This window comes from Enhydra lutris, unplaced genomic scaffold (genome assembly GCF_002288905.1).
Source record: "Enhydra lutris kenyoni isolate GAN:26980312 unplaced genomic scaffold, ASM228890v2 scaffoldscaffold76, whole genome shotgun sequence".
Taxonomy (NCBI): Eukaryota; Metazoa; Chordata; class Mammalia; order Carnivora; family Mustelidae; genus Enhydra; species Enhydra lutris.
The window spans coordinates 4,490,907-4,505,851 of NW_019154160.1; the positions used below are offsets into that span (position 1 = coordinate 4,490,907).

Below are 14,945 nucleotides of genomic sequence, written 5' to 3' on the forward strand. Positions count from 1 at the left end.
GGGTGGGCGGGCTCGCCTCGGGAGTGGGGGAGGGCGGGGTCCTCGGGGCTGCGAGGCGCTGGGCTCCGCGGGTCGGGGAGGTGGCAGAGAGTCCCGGGGGTGCACGGGCTCGGAAAGCGGGGTCGTCGGAGGTGTGGGGAGGGCGGGGTTCACCGGGGTGCGCGCACGGAGGGTGATTCCTGGGGCGGTGAGGCGCGGGGTTCCCGAGTCGGCGGGGGCGGGGCTCGGGGGCGGAAGGGCTCCGCGCTCGGGGGCAGGGGCGGGGCTCGAGGGGCGGGGCTCCAGGCTGCGGGGGCGGCGCGGCGCGGGGAGGGGTGCGGGGAGGGGGAGCGGCGGCCAGGCCGGGCATGGCGTCGATGGCGGCGGCAATCGCGGCCTCGCGCTCGGCGGTCATGAGCGGGAACCGGCCTCTGGATGACCGGGAGCGGAAGCGCTTCACCTACTTCTCGTCGCTGAGCCCCATGGCCAGGAAGATCATGCAGGACAAGGAGAAGATCCGCGAGAAGTACGGGCCCGAGTGGGCGCGGCTGCCGCCCGCGCAGCAGGACGAGATCATCGACCGGTGCCTGGTGGGGCCGGGCGCCCCCGCGACCCGCGACCCGGGGGACTCGGGGGACTCCGAGGACCTGGCGCGCTTCCCCGGCCTGCGCGGGCCCACGGGCCAGAAGGTGGTGCGCTTCGGGGACGAGGTAGGTGCGGCCGCGGCCGGCAACTCTCTCACCTCCCCGCGCCCCGACGCGGCCCGGGTGGCCCCTGCCCGCGTCAGGTCGCCCCCGCCGGTCGCGGGGGTAGGGGCTGGGAAGCAGGAGGGGCAGGGATGGGAGTGGGCGGGAGGGGCGTCAAGGCGCCGCCGCCGCGGGGCGCGGGGCTCCCCAGAGGGAGTTTGAGAATCGCCGCGAGGAGGTGGTCTTTAAAGACCCCCACCTAGACCCGCGCGGCTGGGCCCCACCGGAGTCGGAGAGTTCCCGCAGCCGAAGGCGGCTGCTCCTAAACGAGGCTGACCGGGGGGCGGGGCGGACAGCAGGGGATTGTAAACCAGCCAAGCCGAGCTCTAATCCACTCTGCTCTTCGGCTGTGCGGCCGGGGGTGACTTAACCTCCTGGAACCTCAGTTTCTCTCCCCGCCCCTCCCCCGTCCCGGGGTAAACCGGAGATAATACTGCTCAGCCCGCGCCTGCCCGGGAAGGCACTTAGAAAATTATATACATTAATATTTGTGATGAGTTGTACGGGACAAGTGAGACTGTCAAACAGGATAAAAAGAAGGAAGAGGTGCCTGCCTTCCAAGGTTAGGATGTTTCCCTGAGATGTTTTACCGGTGAGCACGATGTGAAGCTTTGATTTGGGGGGCGAGCATAGGGCCCCGTTTTTCCATCGAAAAATTAAGGGATGAGTTTAAATGGGCTCCAGCAAGCCTTTGCTACATATAAGGGCATGTCTGGGTCTTTGATCTAGACTCCCGTCCCCACACTTCCGAGAGGGGAGAAACGCTGGAACTATAGGAGAAGAAACTCAGGGATGTCCTCTTCTAAGTCACAAAGGCCTGAGTGTTCAGTGCTGCTTAGAAACCTGGTCTTTCTCTCCTTTTTTCTTTCACTGGGACCCATTCGGTGCCATTCGAATTTGCACTGTTTTGTGCCATTAGAATCTGGCCTTTCACACTCAACTTTGACCATGAAGGGCGAAGTCAAAAGGAGCAAGAAGTCTAAAAAGGAAGTGTGCAAATTAAGCCCACGTTCTGTTTTAACCCTGGGAGCCTGCAGGAGGGAAGCTGGAGTTGATGAGTTTTTCCCAGGGTGTTGTGGGTTGTGGAAGGGATTCTAGTTAACACTGCATTTTAAAGCTGATTTTCAGGCTTGGGTGTGCTGAGACATTTATTAATATAAAATGTTTGTGGTCGTAAACCCACTTAAATGTGAGGGGTGTGTGGACAGAAATATGTTACCCAAATTGCCTTATTCCTAGAGAATTCAAAGAAAAGTCTGCATTGGACTTTTACACTCTGAAGGCTCTGCCAGGAAAAACAAGGGTGTGGTATACTGGGGGGGCGGGGATGAAGATACAGGTTCAAAATGTATTTAAGAGCCAACATTTTCAGTGTAAAAATCTGCATCTGTATGAAGCCATTTGCAGTGTTTGTGCTCAGATTTGGGTGATGCAAAAGCTAGCAGCCCCTCTTTGGAAAAGTCCTGAGTAAGTAAAGAGGAGAGGAAGTAAACCTGTTAAGTACTTACAGATGTTGGAGAGTGACGGTCATTTTTCCTTAGCTTGGTGTCCCGGTAAGAATATCCACGTGCCTGCCCATCATCAGAAAGCTCTTGCCATATAAGGGCTCGGTATCACTGATAAGGAAAGATGTGGCCAAGTTAATTTTGTACTCAGATTCCTGAACTGGGTGCCAGACTGACCCGTTTCTGGATCTGGAAGCCCGATGTGATTTAAAAGCAAACGGAAATCTTTCCTGTAGTTACCTTCATGCCATTCTGGGAGCAGACCAGCTGTGTTTTTCAGAATTGAACTCAGTTTTAAGAAAATGGGCTGAGAGGATGTCTTGCAATGCCTCTGGCCAACTTGGCACAGACGGCAGAGGGACAGAGGACACTGAATTCGAGGAGAGGTAGTTAGGAACGTGGCGCGTGGTCTGTTTTTGCCTGCAGTGGCTGTGTGGTTTAATGGCATGAGGGTGTTTAAAATGCATTTCCCCAGACCTGGCAAGAGGTTGGCACCAAAGTAGTTGGTGGTCTTGTGCCCAGGGCTGTTCATGGAGGAGCGCTGGCTCCCGGGCACAAGGGGCGATGGGATGGGGTGGGGTAGGGGTGACCCCCGGTGAGGCTGATGGACAGAGTGGCCCAGATAGGTGGCCCAAGTTTGTCCAGAAGGGCCCTAAACCAAATTGAGTAAGGCCCTTTGTCCCTTCCTACTTGATCTGTCTTCTGATGTCCCAGGGGCCTCCACAGCCAATTAGGGCATGGAGAATGCTATTGGGAGGTCCCCTCTGGCTTGCCCACCCCCAGCAGCCACAGACAGACTTCTGACGCCTGGGTGCTTCTGGTGAATCAGCTGTCTCCGGAGCCACTGTCTGATTCTAGATAACGAACAGGCGGTGGCCTCTTCTGTACTTCCACGAAAGACCATCCCTCATACTGGTTGTACATACTGGTTTCCGCGGGCCTTTCCTCAGGCCGAGGTAGGCGGAGCCTGGGCTCTGCGGAGAGTCTTGGGTTTGAGTCTTAGCTCCCCCATCTACCAGCTTTTTGACTGTGACTGAATCACAAACCTCCCCGAGCTGGGGTTTTCTGGCCTCTGCGATGGGAATAGCATTGAGAGGGTGTGGGCCGAGATCATGCCCATGAGGGGCCTACGGGCTTGAAAGACGGTTGCAGCCATTCCTGGTTAAGAATGCCATTGAACCTTGAACAGCACGGGTTTGAAGCACGTGGGTCCACCTATATGCAGACTTGTGGGGTGAAATATTGTACCATAGATGTATTTTTCTCTTCCTTATTATCTTCTTTATAACATTTTCTTTTCTCTTACTTTATTGTAAGAATGCAGTGAATGCAGATAACATATAAAATAATGTGGTAATCGATTGTTTGTCTTACTGGTAAGGCTTCTGGTTGACCCTAAGCTGTCAGTGAAGTTTCTGGAGTCATAAGTGACGTGGATTTTCAAGGGCACAGGTGTCCCTAAGCCCTGTGTTGTTCAGGTGGCAAGTGGGTTATAAGCTAGTTTCTCTGTTGCCACTTGCAAAAATCATGATCATGAAATAAATACATTTCTGCTGTTGCGAAGCCTGGGGTTGGCCTGTCAGGGTTGTCCACGTGAGAAGGAACTCTGTCCTGGTGGCCTCTGGCGATCTGCCTCGGGACACGTGTCTGAAGCTTCAGTGTGTTCTGTCCGCAGTGTGGCCGTGATGTGGCCTGTCTCCAGATCAGCAGTCACATTAGCCTCGGATGGTGTCCCCCCCCCACACCCCTTCAGCTACCCTGGAGGACAAGCACATCACCCGTTTCTTTGAATGCCCTCTCCCCCATTACCGGTAACCTTTTTGTATCCCACATTTTAAGTCCGATCATAAAAATACAGCCTCCAGATGTGAGCAGCGTCTAGTTGTTCTTATGTATGAAGGAACAAGTCAGCAGAAACCCGGCTGCATACTGATGGTCATCGATCTCGGTGGCCCTGAGTGTGGGCGGGGCTCTGCTCCCAGGTCACACTTGCCTCTGGTGGGACCGCTCTGCCTAGAGAACTGTGACACCGCGGCATCTGTTTTCAGTTGTACCCTCACTGTCTGTACGGCAGGAAGGTCAGGGCTCAGATGCCCCCTTGCCGGGGTGACCAACCTGGTGTGGAGGGAGATTGGCTGCCTTTGTGCCCTGAAGCCTTGAGGGGACCTGTCCGTTTTCCGTTTTTACTTCCTTGGGAGTCAATTCAGCAAATATCTCTCAAAACCCATTACATTAGAAGCTAGAGGCGTTCTCACTCTAGGGCTGCCTGGCTGTCCATTATCTTCACCAGCTCCTTAAAAAGTCCCCCCACCCCATGAACATGTGATCTTACTACAGTTTCAACACAAGGCCACCAACGCCTGCTAACCCCCCCCCCGTCGTGTCCCCAGGCCACTCCTATGCAGAGAATCTGGAGCAGCTGGTGGACGCCTTCTCTCTCAGCGAAAGGAGAGGAGCACCTGGGGTCCCCAGACCTGGCCTCCATTCCCGGCCGTGCCACCTGCTCAGGGCGGAGGCCTCCTTCCGTGAAACGAGTGGCCCATGAGGTTTCTCTGGTATTTGGTATGAACCTGAAGGCTTGTTTGCAAACAGGCCTTTAGCAGTCTGACTTTCCCTGCATTCTTCCTTCAGCAGGAAATGGCCTGGGAGATGAGAGATTTTCTTTTCTTTCTTTCTTTCTTTTTTTAATTAATTAAAAAAAAATTTTTTTTTTTAGATTTTCATTTTAGAAGGTTTTTGAGATCATTCAGTCTGCTTCTGCTGTTTCCTGTTACCAAATTGGGGGAGGGGGTAAGCAAAAACCCAAAGCTGAATTTTTAGGGATGTGTTACAGGCCATGAGCAGGGAGCCCCGGGAATTTGGTGTGTTTGCTTCTCATGGACCTACGTGTCTCTCCCGCCTCCCACAAAGTAGGTAGGAAGGGCAGCTGGGAAGCTGGGCAGGAAGGGTGTTGCCCCTGTGCCACACGCCAGTCCCCGGGAACCCTGCTCGGGATCTCGAATGCCATGGAGCCCAGAGTTTTGGGGCCTCGGAGCCAGAAAGCTCTGTCCCCCCTTCAACAGGTTAGCATGACCAGCTGCTGTTGGAAGGAAGTGTCCCTCCTCAGGCGTCCTCGTCCCTTCCCCTGCTGCAGGGATCTGGAGGCTGGCTGGCTGCCTCCTCGATCCCCTCTGCCTTCCCCTCCTCCTCTGGGGCCGAGCCTGGGCCTCCCTGACTCCCCGACACCCTTTGCAGGGCACTCCCTTCTGCAGGCTTCTGCGGGCTCACGCCTTGGCCCAGCCCCCCGCACATCAAGCTCTTGTCCCCACCTGGCTGAAGTGCCTTTCCCTGAAGTGATCTGAGGGTGCTCGGGAGGCTGGGGGTCAGGATGGAGTATCCCGGCTCAGCAAACCATGCTGAGCCGCTGCTTCCACTCGGTGTCCTGGGGACCACCTGCAAAGGGCCTGCTTTGCTTCTCCCTCCTTTAGGGTCCACGCTGGCCAGCCCAGATTTTTTTTTTTAAGTTTATTATTATTTTTTTAGTAACCTCTATACCCAACGTGAGGCTGGAGCTCAATGACCCCGTGAGCAGGAGTCACACGCTCTTCTGACTGAGTCAGCTAGGCACCCCTAGATGTTTGTTTTTTTTAAAAATAAGCCAATTAAATCATTGTAGGGTATAGAAGATAATGTATTTGCATGTTACTGTTAAAAGATCCAAATACTGCAGAAGTAGCTTTGCGAAGCCGTTGGTCGTTATCCTTCCAGAACTTTCCTCAAGTGTTAACTCATTAGATTTAAGTTTGCTTGGCCGTATGGGGTCCTGACACAGGACCTGTCACACATGAGGGCACCTCTTCCCCCTCCACTGGAACAGTTTGGCCTTTTCCTTTTTGTCAGCCTTTGGCAAAAAAATAAGGAAAATTGAGAGTTACTTTCTCAGTATTTTGGATTTGTTTTTTAAGGAAAGTGGAATGTATAATTATGATTCCCACCTTCCGTCTGGTGGAGCCCAGACGGTTTTTAGAAAAGATAAGCAGGTTCATGTGGCTTTCTGTGTCCTTGCATCTGGGGTTCTGTGCCCTGGCTCTGGACCGGAGTTGAGAACGTGGCCACGAGCCCAGATCTCTTTCCACGGGCCGTGAGGGGGAGGCTGCAGGGCCTCTCTCACAGGCTTCTCCTTTTGAACTGATGATTCTTTGCCCAGAGTAGCACCTGGCCTGCTACCCCACGTAGGGGAGGAAGGGTGTTGACTAGATGAGCCCTGGGAGCTAAAGCAGCCGCATAGGCCCTCTCCCTGGCCCCTGGGTTGGGGGAGGGGCGACCCAGGGGCTGCCAAGGAATGGGTTTTGGATAGAAATTCAGTGATTGATTCACTGTCGCACAGAGAGGATTGGGGCAGAGCTGAGAACCAGGTTGGCAGATCTGGGGCCCTTTTAGTGGCAGGAATCACTTTCATACTCTTAAGCAAGAGATTCCTTTAATACCGGAGAAAAAGCCATTTTTCAAAAAAAAAAAAAAAAAAAAAGAATGAAGGCCAGTTCTGTTTGTTGAAATGTCCTCCTCATTTTCTGTTTGTTTTGGTCGAAGTCTCTCCCACCTCCCCTGCACCTCTTACCAGGAGGACACCGAGCTTTCGTTCCTGCCGTGGCCTCAGGGGCCCGGGCTCCTGAATTTGTATTCACGGTGGAGCCTGCCCACGGGTTCAGCCCTAGCTGTTTTTCTCTTGTTGGTCTGCAAGTTTTGTCCTTGCGTCCCTCCTATCTCAGCAGAGTTAAATATATTACATGCCAGAGGCAGAAGCATCGATTCCATAAATATATAAATAAAAGTCCCTAAAAAGAAGCCATTGGTAAAAAAAAGGGGGGGGCATATTGTCATCATTTGTCCTCCCTCTCCCGCTTTGTTTTTTAGTAAACTTTGTTCGTGAGAGCAGCTTTAGGTCAACAGCAAAACGGAGCAGGAAGTACAGAGGTTTCTTGTATCGTTCCTGTACCCCCCCCATGAACCGCCTCCCCTGCTGCCAACACCCCACCCCCAAGAGTTCTGTATCCCTTACAGTGGGTGAAGCTACACTGATTAGGCCATCAGCCTCCCCCGGAGTCCGTAGTCTGCGTTAGGGTTCCCTCTCGGTGTGCGCATTTGGTGGGTCTGGACAGATGCGTGATGCTACGCATCCATCGTTAGTATAGTTCCCTGAGACTCCTCTGTGCTCTGCCTCTTCCTCCATCCCCTCCCCCACCCCCAGCAACCGCTGAGCCACGGACTATGTCCATAGCTGTGCCCTTTCCAGAATGCCATACAGTCGGAGCTTTAGTCTATGGCCTTTTCATATTGGCTTCTGTGCGTTCATAGTGTGCTCTGAAGGTTCTTTGTGTCTTTTCGGGACTCGATAGCTCATTTCTTCCTAGCGCTGAGTAATACTCCTCTGTCCATGTCTCCCGTCATTTATGATCCATTCGTCTGCTAAGGGATGCCTCGATGGCTTCTGGGTTGTGGCGATGATGAATGAAGCTGCTGGAAATGTCAGTGTGCAGGTTTTTGTGTAGATGTAACGTTTCAGCTTGTTTGGTTACATGCCAAGGCGTGGGATTGCCTCACCTGTTCTTACCGCACTACTACGTCTTCGAGGTAGAGGTTGACAGCAGACAGCTCCCCAGCAAGAGCGTGCCCCGTGCAGGGGTGCCCGGGAGTCCGGGCCACCGGACATCACTAGAGGACCGAGACAGTCAGCAGCATAGGGCATTTCTGTCCCCTTCCCCAGGCTCTGCTGTCTGAGCCTGGTTGCTTTTACAGTATTTACAGTTTAAATGTCTTACCTTTTTTTAAATAGATTTTATTTATTTGAGAGAGAGAGCATGCACTAGCCAGGGGGAGGGGGAGAACAGGGGCAAAGGGAGGAGGAGACTCGCTGCTGAGCAGGGAGCCCGATGTGGGGGCTCCATCCCAGGACCCCGAGATCATGACCTGAGCCAAAGGCAGGCACTTAACCAACTGAGCCACCCGGGCTCTCCTTAAATTTCTGACCTTTAAGTCAGGATGCCACTGTCTGTCAGCTAGGAAGTCCTGTAATTTATGGGCTTCAGGAGCACGGTGACGATGTAGGCTTCCAGCGAGCACCTAGCAATGTTGCAGGATGGTGCCGCTGCTTCTGAATCTCTCGGGTCTGTGGCGGGAACGCTCCGTGGTTGGGATTCCAGCTGCCGTCACCCTGAGATTAGGAACCACGCACCTGTTCTGTCACCCGGAGGATGTCGGCAGCCCAGCAGCTGCGGGTGTGGACTGGTCGGGTTGTGCTTACAGCAGTTCTGCCGTGGTGCTGCTAGGGGCGTGGCTGCAGCTGCTCGTAGGTGATCCTGGAATGCTGGGGAGAATGAAGACATACACGGTTTTGGATGTGATTCTTCTTATGCTGGAGCCTTGCAGCCTTCATAGGAGACTGTGACTTCGCCTTGGCGGGTTATACTAAGCCCAGAGCCGGGACCTTGCCCGCTCCGAAGTAGAGTGAGAGTGAGCTGGGCCCGAAAACCCGGGGTTTCTCGGGAGAGCTGCCTGAACCCTGTGTTGCTTTTGTAGGAGTCCCTGTTTGGGGACAATGGGACCCACTTGGCGGTATTGACCGAGGGTTTCTCTGCACGCGGGGTGGACGGGGCAGGCAGAGGGGGGCCCGAGCCCTGCAGCCCGGTGTGGCTGTGTGGCCACGTGCTCACGGGGGGAGACCGGGGGTGGGTTGGCATCAGGGAGAAGCTGGGACAGGTGTGCCCCGAGAGGGCGTACACTGGGCAGGAGCGGTTTGTTCAGGCCAAGGTGGCAGACGGGCCCAGAACATAGGCTGGACTGCCCACATGCCACAGGGTCTCTGAAGTGCGTGCCCTCAAATGTTCCAGGAAGGGAGCTGCTTCCCGTGTCCTGGCTGCTCGCGGCCTGGCTTTGGGCAGTGGGAGAAAGCCTGTGCCTCTGGGTTGGCTTCCTTCCTGGGGCAGACCCGGGGGGGGGGCAGCCACAACAGACATTGCCGTCCACAAGGGGCTCTCGGCCCCGCACTTGAGCCGCAACGGTAAAATCCATGGGCAGGGCCTTGAAGGTGGAAAGAAAGTTATAAAAACACAAAGGCTCAGTAGCCTCGAATCCCGTTCGTGAAGAGGAACAGTTAGGATCTGTAAAATTTGGCCATCTTTGCAGTCAACACGGAGTCCGGAGTTTCTCACTTTAGAATGATTTTGGAAGAGTCATGACTGGTACAGAGGAGTCGTAACCCATGACATAAGGTGCTTGTAACTAAATAATTTCAAAAGCAAAATGACCGAAATCACTTTAAAATTCAGTTGCAGCCTTTACATTCAGTGTTAAAGGTGGTGAGTGTCAGCGTGTGCGGTGCCGGCCACAGCCCGGGGTGTGTGGGTAACTGCTGAGCGTGTGGTCCCGGGGAGTGGGGGCGAGGACCCTGACCCGGAGCCCGGCTGATTGCCTGGGGACCCACGGAGGAGCAGGGTGCGTGGCGAGCAGTTTCAGGTTCTCAGAGAAGCTGAGGCAAACCCCGGCCTCCACACGTGCCCAGCTTCCCCCACTGTCGGCACCGGCCCCCAGAGTGGGACCTTTGTTAACCACGGATGAACCTGACATCGACACATGGGCGTGTCCGTGGCTGACCTTGGAGTCTACTCTTGATGTGCATTCTGTGGGTTTTGAGAAAAGTGTCCATGACTCAGTAGGGTTCAGAATGTTTTCATTGCCCTAAAATACTCTGGGCTCTGCCTTCCCTTCAGCTCTGGCAACCGCTGATCTTCGTATGGTCTCTATAATTTTGCCTTTTCCAGAATGTCGTACGTTTGGGCTTATGCCGAATGTTGCTTTTTCAGATTCCTTTATTGTGGGAAAATATATATAACATAAAACGAACCATTGTAAACCTTCTTAAATGGACATCGAGTACTTTCCCACTGCTGTGCAGCCATTACCACTGTCCATTTCCAGAACTTTTCCATCCCCTCGGCAAGAAACTCTGAATCCATTAATCAGTAACTTCCCATTTCTCCCTCCCTGGTCAGCTCCGTTCTGCTTTCTGTCTCCATGCAGGTGCCTGAGTCTGGGCACCGCGGAGAAGTGCAGTCACGTACCATTTGCCCTGGAGTGGCTCGCTTATTCATTTAGCAGGATGTCCTCACGGTTCATTCCGATTGTAGCCGGTGTCAGAGTTCCCTTCCTTTTGAAGACTGAGTAGGATTCCATGTACAGATTTGCCACCTTTGGTTTCTTCAGCCGTCGTCGGACACTGGTATCACTTCACATTCTGGCTACCATGCCTAATGCTGCGGCAGGTGCTGGGGTTCAGGTGCCTGTCCGAGTGCCCGCTTTCGTTTCTGGTGGCTGCAGCTCCAGGAGTGGAATTTCTCGATCCGATGGCAATACTGTGTTTAATTCCTTTCTGAGGAACTGCCACACTGTTTCCCACATCCCCCCAACAGCGCAGGAGGGCTCCAAGCTCTCCACATCCACCACCATTGTAGGTATGGAGTGTATTATTTTTGTTTTTAAGACAATGTATGTGTGTTTTAAAGATTTTATTTAATTTATTTGGGCGGGGGAGAGGCAGAGGGAGAGGGCAAGAGAGAGTCTCAAGCAGATTCCGTGCTCAGTGCAAAGCTCCATGTGGGACTCAATTTCCTGACCCCGAGATCATGACCTGAGCCAAAACCAGGAGTCTTAACCAACAGAGTCACCCAGGTGCCCCCTAATACTGTGTGTTTTACCTGTGCTTATGTAACTTAATTTTTAACAGTGGCTGTATTTAACAGCCTGAACATTTGATGGTCCCGCGAGTTGGTACAAGCCCACTCCAGCACCCTGCTGGCTGTAGCCTCCAAAAGTACAAATGTCTGAGGCCCCCAGAGACCTTAGAACACTCGGGTATACATTCTTTACCAAATAGTCAAGTAAAGGCTGGAGATTTTATGCAAATATGCATTCTGGGACTAGGGGCAGAGAACAGACGTTCTTTTTTTAAAGTACTTTTTCTACCAGGAGGTGAACATTTGTGTCTGGTGAACATTTTCCAGTAAGAGGGAGTCAGGGTGTCTGGGGTGTTGGGGCAAAGACGACGTGATGTCTGTCCATCCCGGAGTCCTTGGAACCTGGGAACAGCAGAGCCTCCCCTGGGCTGTGCTGGCCTCTGATGATTTCCAGGGGCTGTGTGTCCTGGGACTCTGTTCTTTGTCCTGCTGTTTTGGGGTCCGGTGACTTCTGGGCTTCTTCCTATGCCGTGCTCCAGAGAAGAAAGAATTTCCAGAGAGGTGCAGCATTGTCTCTGGGAGAGACGTCCCTTAGGGAGAGGAATTTGACTGGGAGGACTGTTGGCTGAATCCGAGCCTGCTCCCTGACATCCTGGGGTCCCAGTAGCAGATGTGTTTTGGTTTCAGGCCTTGGGCAGCAACGGCAGGTGGTGGACCCTTCCTGGCCACCCTACAGAAGGCAGATGTGGGCGTCCACCAGTGTGTGCCTGGCCACGTTTTGGTTGCGTGCTGGTCATCGTGGCAGAAGGAGAAAGAGAACGTCGTAGTGTGCACGCGGTGCCACTTTGCAGGTCTGGTCCCATTTTGCCTCCCTTCTGCCTGGAGAGCCTGTTCCCAGTGCTGGAGCGTGCAGCCACGGCTGACATCAGCGCTCCAATAACATTTTTGCTTGGCATGTTTATTTTTGTTAAGTGTTTTATTATTTTTTATGAGCTCAGAATTGCAGAAATCTAAGGAATTTGCCCCTTGACTGAGTTTCTTGCTGGAGCAAACAAAAGACTATTGACTTGACACCAAGTTGGGGAGAAATCCCGGTGTGACCCTCTCTCTGTCTGTGCCCCCCCGGAATGTTAGCGAATGCGGGCTGCCCCCACTGGTGACAGAGTGCTCGCCCAGCTCCAGGCTCCGTCTTGGGTCCTCTGGTCTCACACTCATTTTCCTTGCAAAGCCAAAAGCCTTGTTTTAAGTTTTGCCAATTGCAGCTGTATAACTAATATTGAAGGACGGATTATACCGTATGATAAGGGGATCCAGCTCCAGTGTGCCGTGGTCCCTGGGTCTGCCCCCTCCTCTGCCTCCACCCCCGCCTCCCCTGCCTCTACCTGCCCAGTTAATCTCTAGCTCCTCCTCTGTCCACAGAGGTGGCCACTGCGCTGTTCCGTGTCTGGATAGAAGGAGCACAGGGGCGCCTGGGTGGCTCAGTCATTAAGCGTCTGCCTTCGGCTCAGGTCATGATCTCTGGGTCCTGGGATCGAGCCCCAAGCAGGGCTCCCTGCTCTGCGTCTCCCTCTCCCTCTGCCCCTTCCCCTGCTTGTGTGCCTCTGTGTGCTCTCTCTCCAATAAATTAATAAAAATCCTTTTTAAAAGAGCCCACTTGCCAGTTGGTTTCCTTTACTTTCCCCCTCAAACTCAAATCTAGAATAAATGATGTATAGATGCCGTTAGGCTCCTTCACTTTCCCCATGTGGAAACAAAGTCCTTCTTGTTTGATGATTCTGAGAGGAGCTTAGAGGGCCCCGAGCTCGTAGAGTTGGAGACACGTGGAAGTCGTTTCGCCCGCTGCTCTGTTGCTGTGCCCCGTGCACACCCGCGGCCTGGACTGGACCCAGGAGCCCTTACAGCTGAGGCTGGGCCGACGGCCTCCCTCTCGTCTCAAGGGCTCCTTCACTCACATTCCTCCAGGCAGCCCACTTCCATTTTTGGAGGGACAGGGTTTGTAAACTGAGAAGTAACTCGGGTTGAGCTGGAATTCCAAATGGGAGGGCCGTGGCCCACATTCCCTCGTGTTTGTAGTGTTTGCTGGCAGCTAGGGGCTGAGGGGTTGAGGCAGGCAAGTTCAAAGGAAAAGGCGGGGGCTCCGAGAGTGGGCTTTCTCAGACCCTGTGTGCCTTACAGCGGAGGGCACAGCCTGATCTCCTGCCTCTGAGGGGAGGCCCTCGCTTCCCCAGGGTGCTCTGTGGAAGGACCGTCTCACTTGAAAATACCTTGTCCCGTGTTGAGTCCATATCGCCCAGTATGTCCCAACTTTGGGTTCAGAAAATATCCCCAGGAGAAGCGAGGCGCAGATGAGAGACGTTTCCCGGCACAGGATGACGGCTGGGGGCTTGGAGCGGGTAGCCGAGAAAAGCCGACTTTTCCCATCATTGTTCAGGCCAGTGCGCCGAGCACAGTGGGGCCGTGGTCGGATTCTCGGTTACCCTTCTGAAGGGCTCTTGCCATCGTGATCTCTTGGCGAGGGTGGGAGCGGCGTCAGAGCTCCCACTCGGAGCGGCCACTGGCATGAAATGCACACGTTCTTCGTGGACTTCGCTGGTCGCGCCTTTCAGATCTCGCTGGAGGGGGGGGGGCCTCTGAGGACTGCGTCTTCTTCCCAGCATGGCCTCGTGTGCCGTTGCTGGTAGAGCCAAGGCCCGAGCCCGTAAAGCCCCTTTCCCTTCCTGCTCACATCCCCACCATCGAGTCCCCGCGGGGCCTCCCACACGGTCACTGGGCGTCTTTTGGCCAGGGCGCCTCCGCTGGAAAGCTGAGAGGGGAGCCAGACGCAGGAGGACAGCACATTCTCCGCGGAGCAGAGAATCGTCATTCTTGCCCCGAGCCAGGAGCTGAGATGCATCCCAAGTTCGGTTCCCCCATGGCCTTGGGCGGATGTCGGCATGGGGTATGTTTGGGTTTGGGTTTCACATTGATTCTTGAATTTTTATTTCAGGACATAACTTGGCAAGATGAGCACTCTGCCCCCTTCTCCTGGGAAACGAGGGTAAGTTGGATTAAATTTAGATTTGTTTGTCCTTTTAAGAAAGAATTGTGTGTTTCTCTCCTTTTCTCGCGGCGCTTGGTGGCCTCAGAAGGCAGAGGCCCTGCTGCCCGGCTGCCGTTGGAGAAGGACGGGAGGGGGAGAGTTGTGACGGCCGGGAGACCGGTGCGGGGTTCGTGATGGGATTCAAGTGGCCGTCGGTACCGCCAGCCGGGGTCCTGCGGTGCCCTTGACTGGGGCCCCAGCTGTCCTGGGAAGGCAGGGTCAGCTCCGTCGGGGGCTTCCTCCGCTCCTACCTCTGCCCCCACCAGCACTAAGGCAGAGCTTGGAGGGAAGCTTTTGGGGCGGGGGAAACAGCTGCTTTGATTACAATGAACTCAGAAGGGCCAGGAGGCTGGGTGGGTGTGGGGGCAGGAGCGACACAGTGGAAGGGGCCACACAGCGGTCTGCGGAGGTGGCCTGGAGGGGTTCCGCTCTAAGGCACCAGAGTCTGAGGGGGAAGGGAATAGAGAGACATTCTTGGCACCCTGCAGACTTGAAGGGGTCCTGGGTTCACACTCACGGGCAGGTGTTAGCAAACACGGCCCCACCGGGACCGCTCACTTCTGGTCACTTCTTTACCTTTGTTAATTGTCATCATCATCGTTATTGATCGGTGTTCTTGCCGGAGATGCGCAATGGTATCAGCTTAACTGATTTTGATTCATTTCCCCTAGCCTCCCTAGTTGCAAAGGTGCAAAAGGACCCAGAGGCTGGTGTCTGTCACCCAAGAAAAAGAGGGGAAAATGCCATGATTCTCCGACATTTAGTGCTGGGTGTCGGGGGGCTCTTCCTGTAGTAGGGGTGACAAAGACAGCAGTGTGTCTGGAATAGGGCTTCGACTTGAGGTCAGATCAGGGCTTTGAAGCTCTGAGCCTTGTGCTTGGTTTTCCGCTGAGCCCGCATCGCTTGTCCCAGCAGAAGTGGGCATCCA

At 54.3% G+C, this 14,945-nt stretch overlaps 1 protein-coding gene across 1 annotated transcript in view; it reads left to right on the top strand.

The window, feature by feature from the left end:
- The first annotated feature begins 332 nt into the window (after positions 1 to 332).
- LOC111160498 (chromosome unknown C1orf198 homolog) overlaps positions 333 to 14,945 on the top strand; it is a 31,346-nt gene continuing 16,733 nt past the window's right edge. Inside the window, exons 1-2 of the mRNA XM_022523644.1 lie at positions 333 to 689; positions 13,925 to 13,975. Of these exons, the coding sequence (XP_022379352.1) occupies positions 348 to 689; positions 13,925 to 13,975 (393 nt within the window). The 5' untranslated portion in view covers positions 333 to 347. The remainder of the gene's footprint in view (positions 690 to 13,924; positions 13,976 to 14,945) is intronic.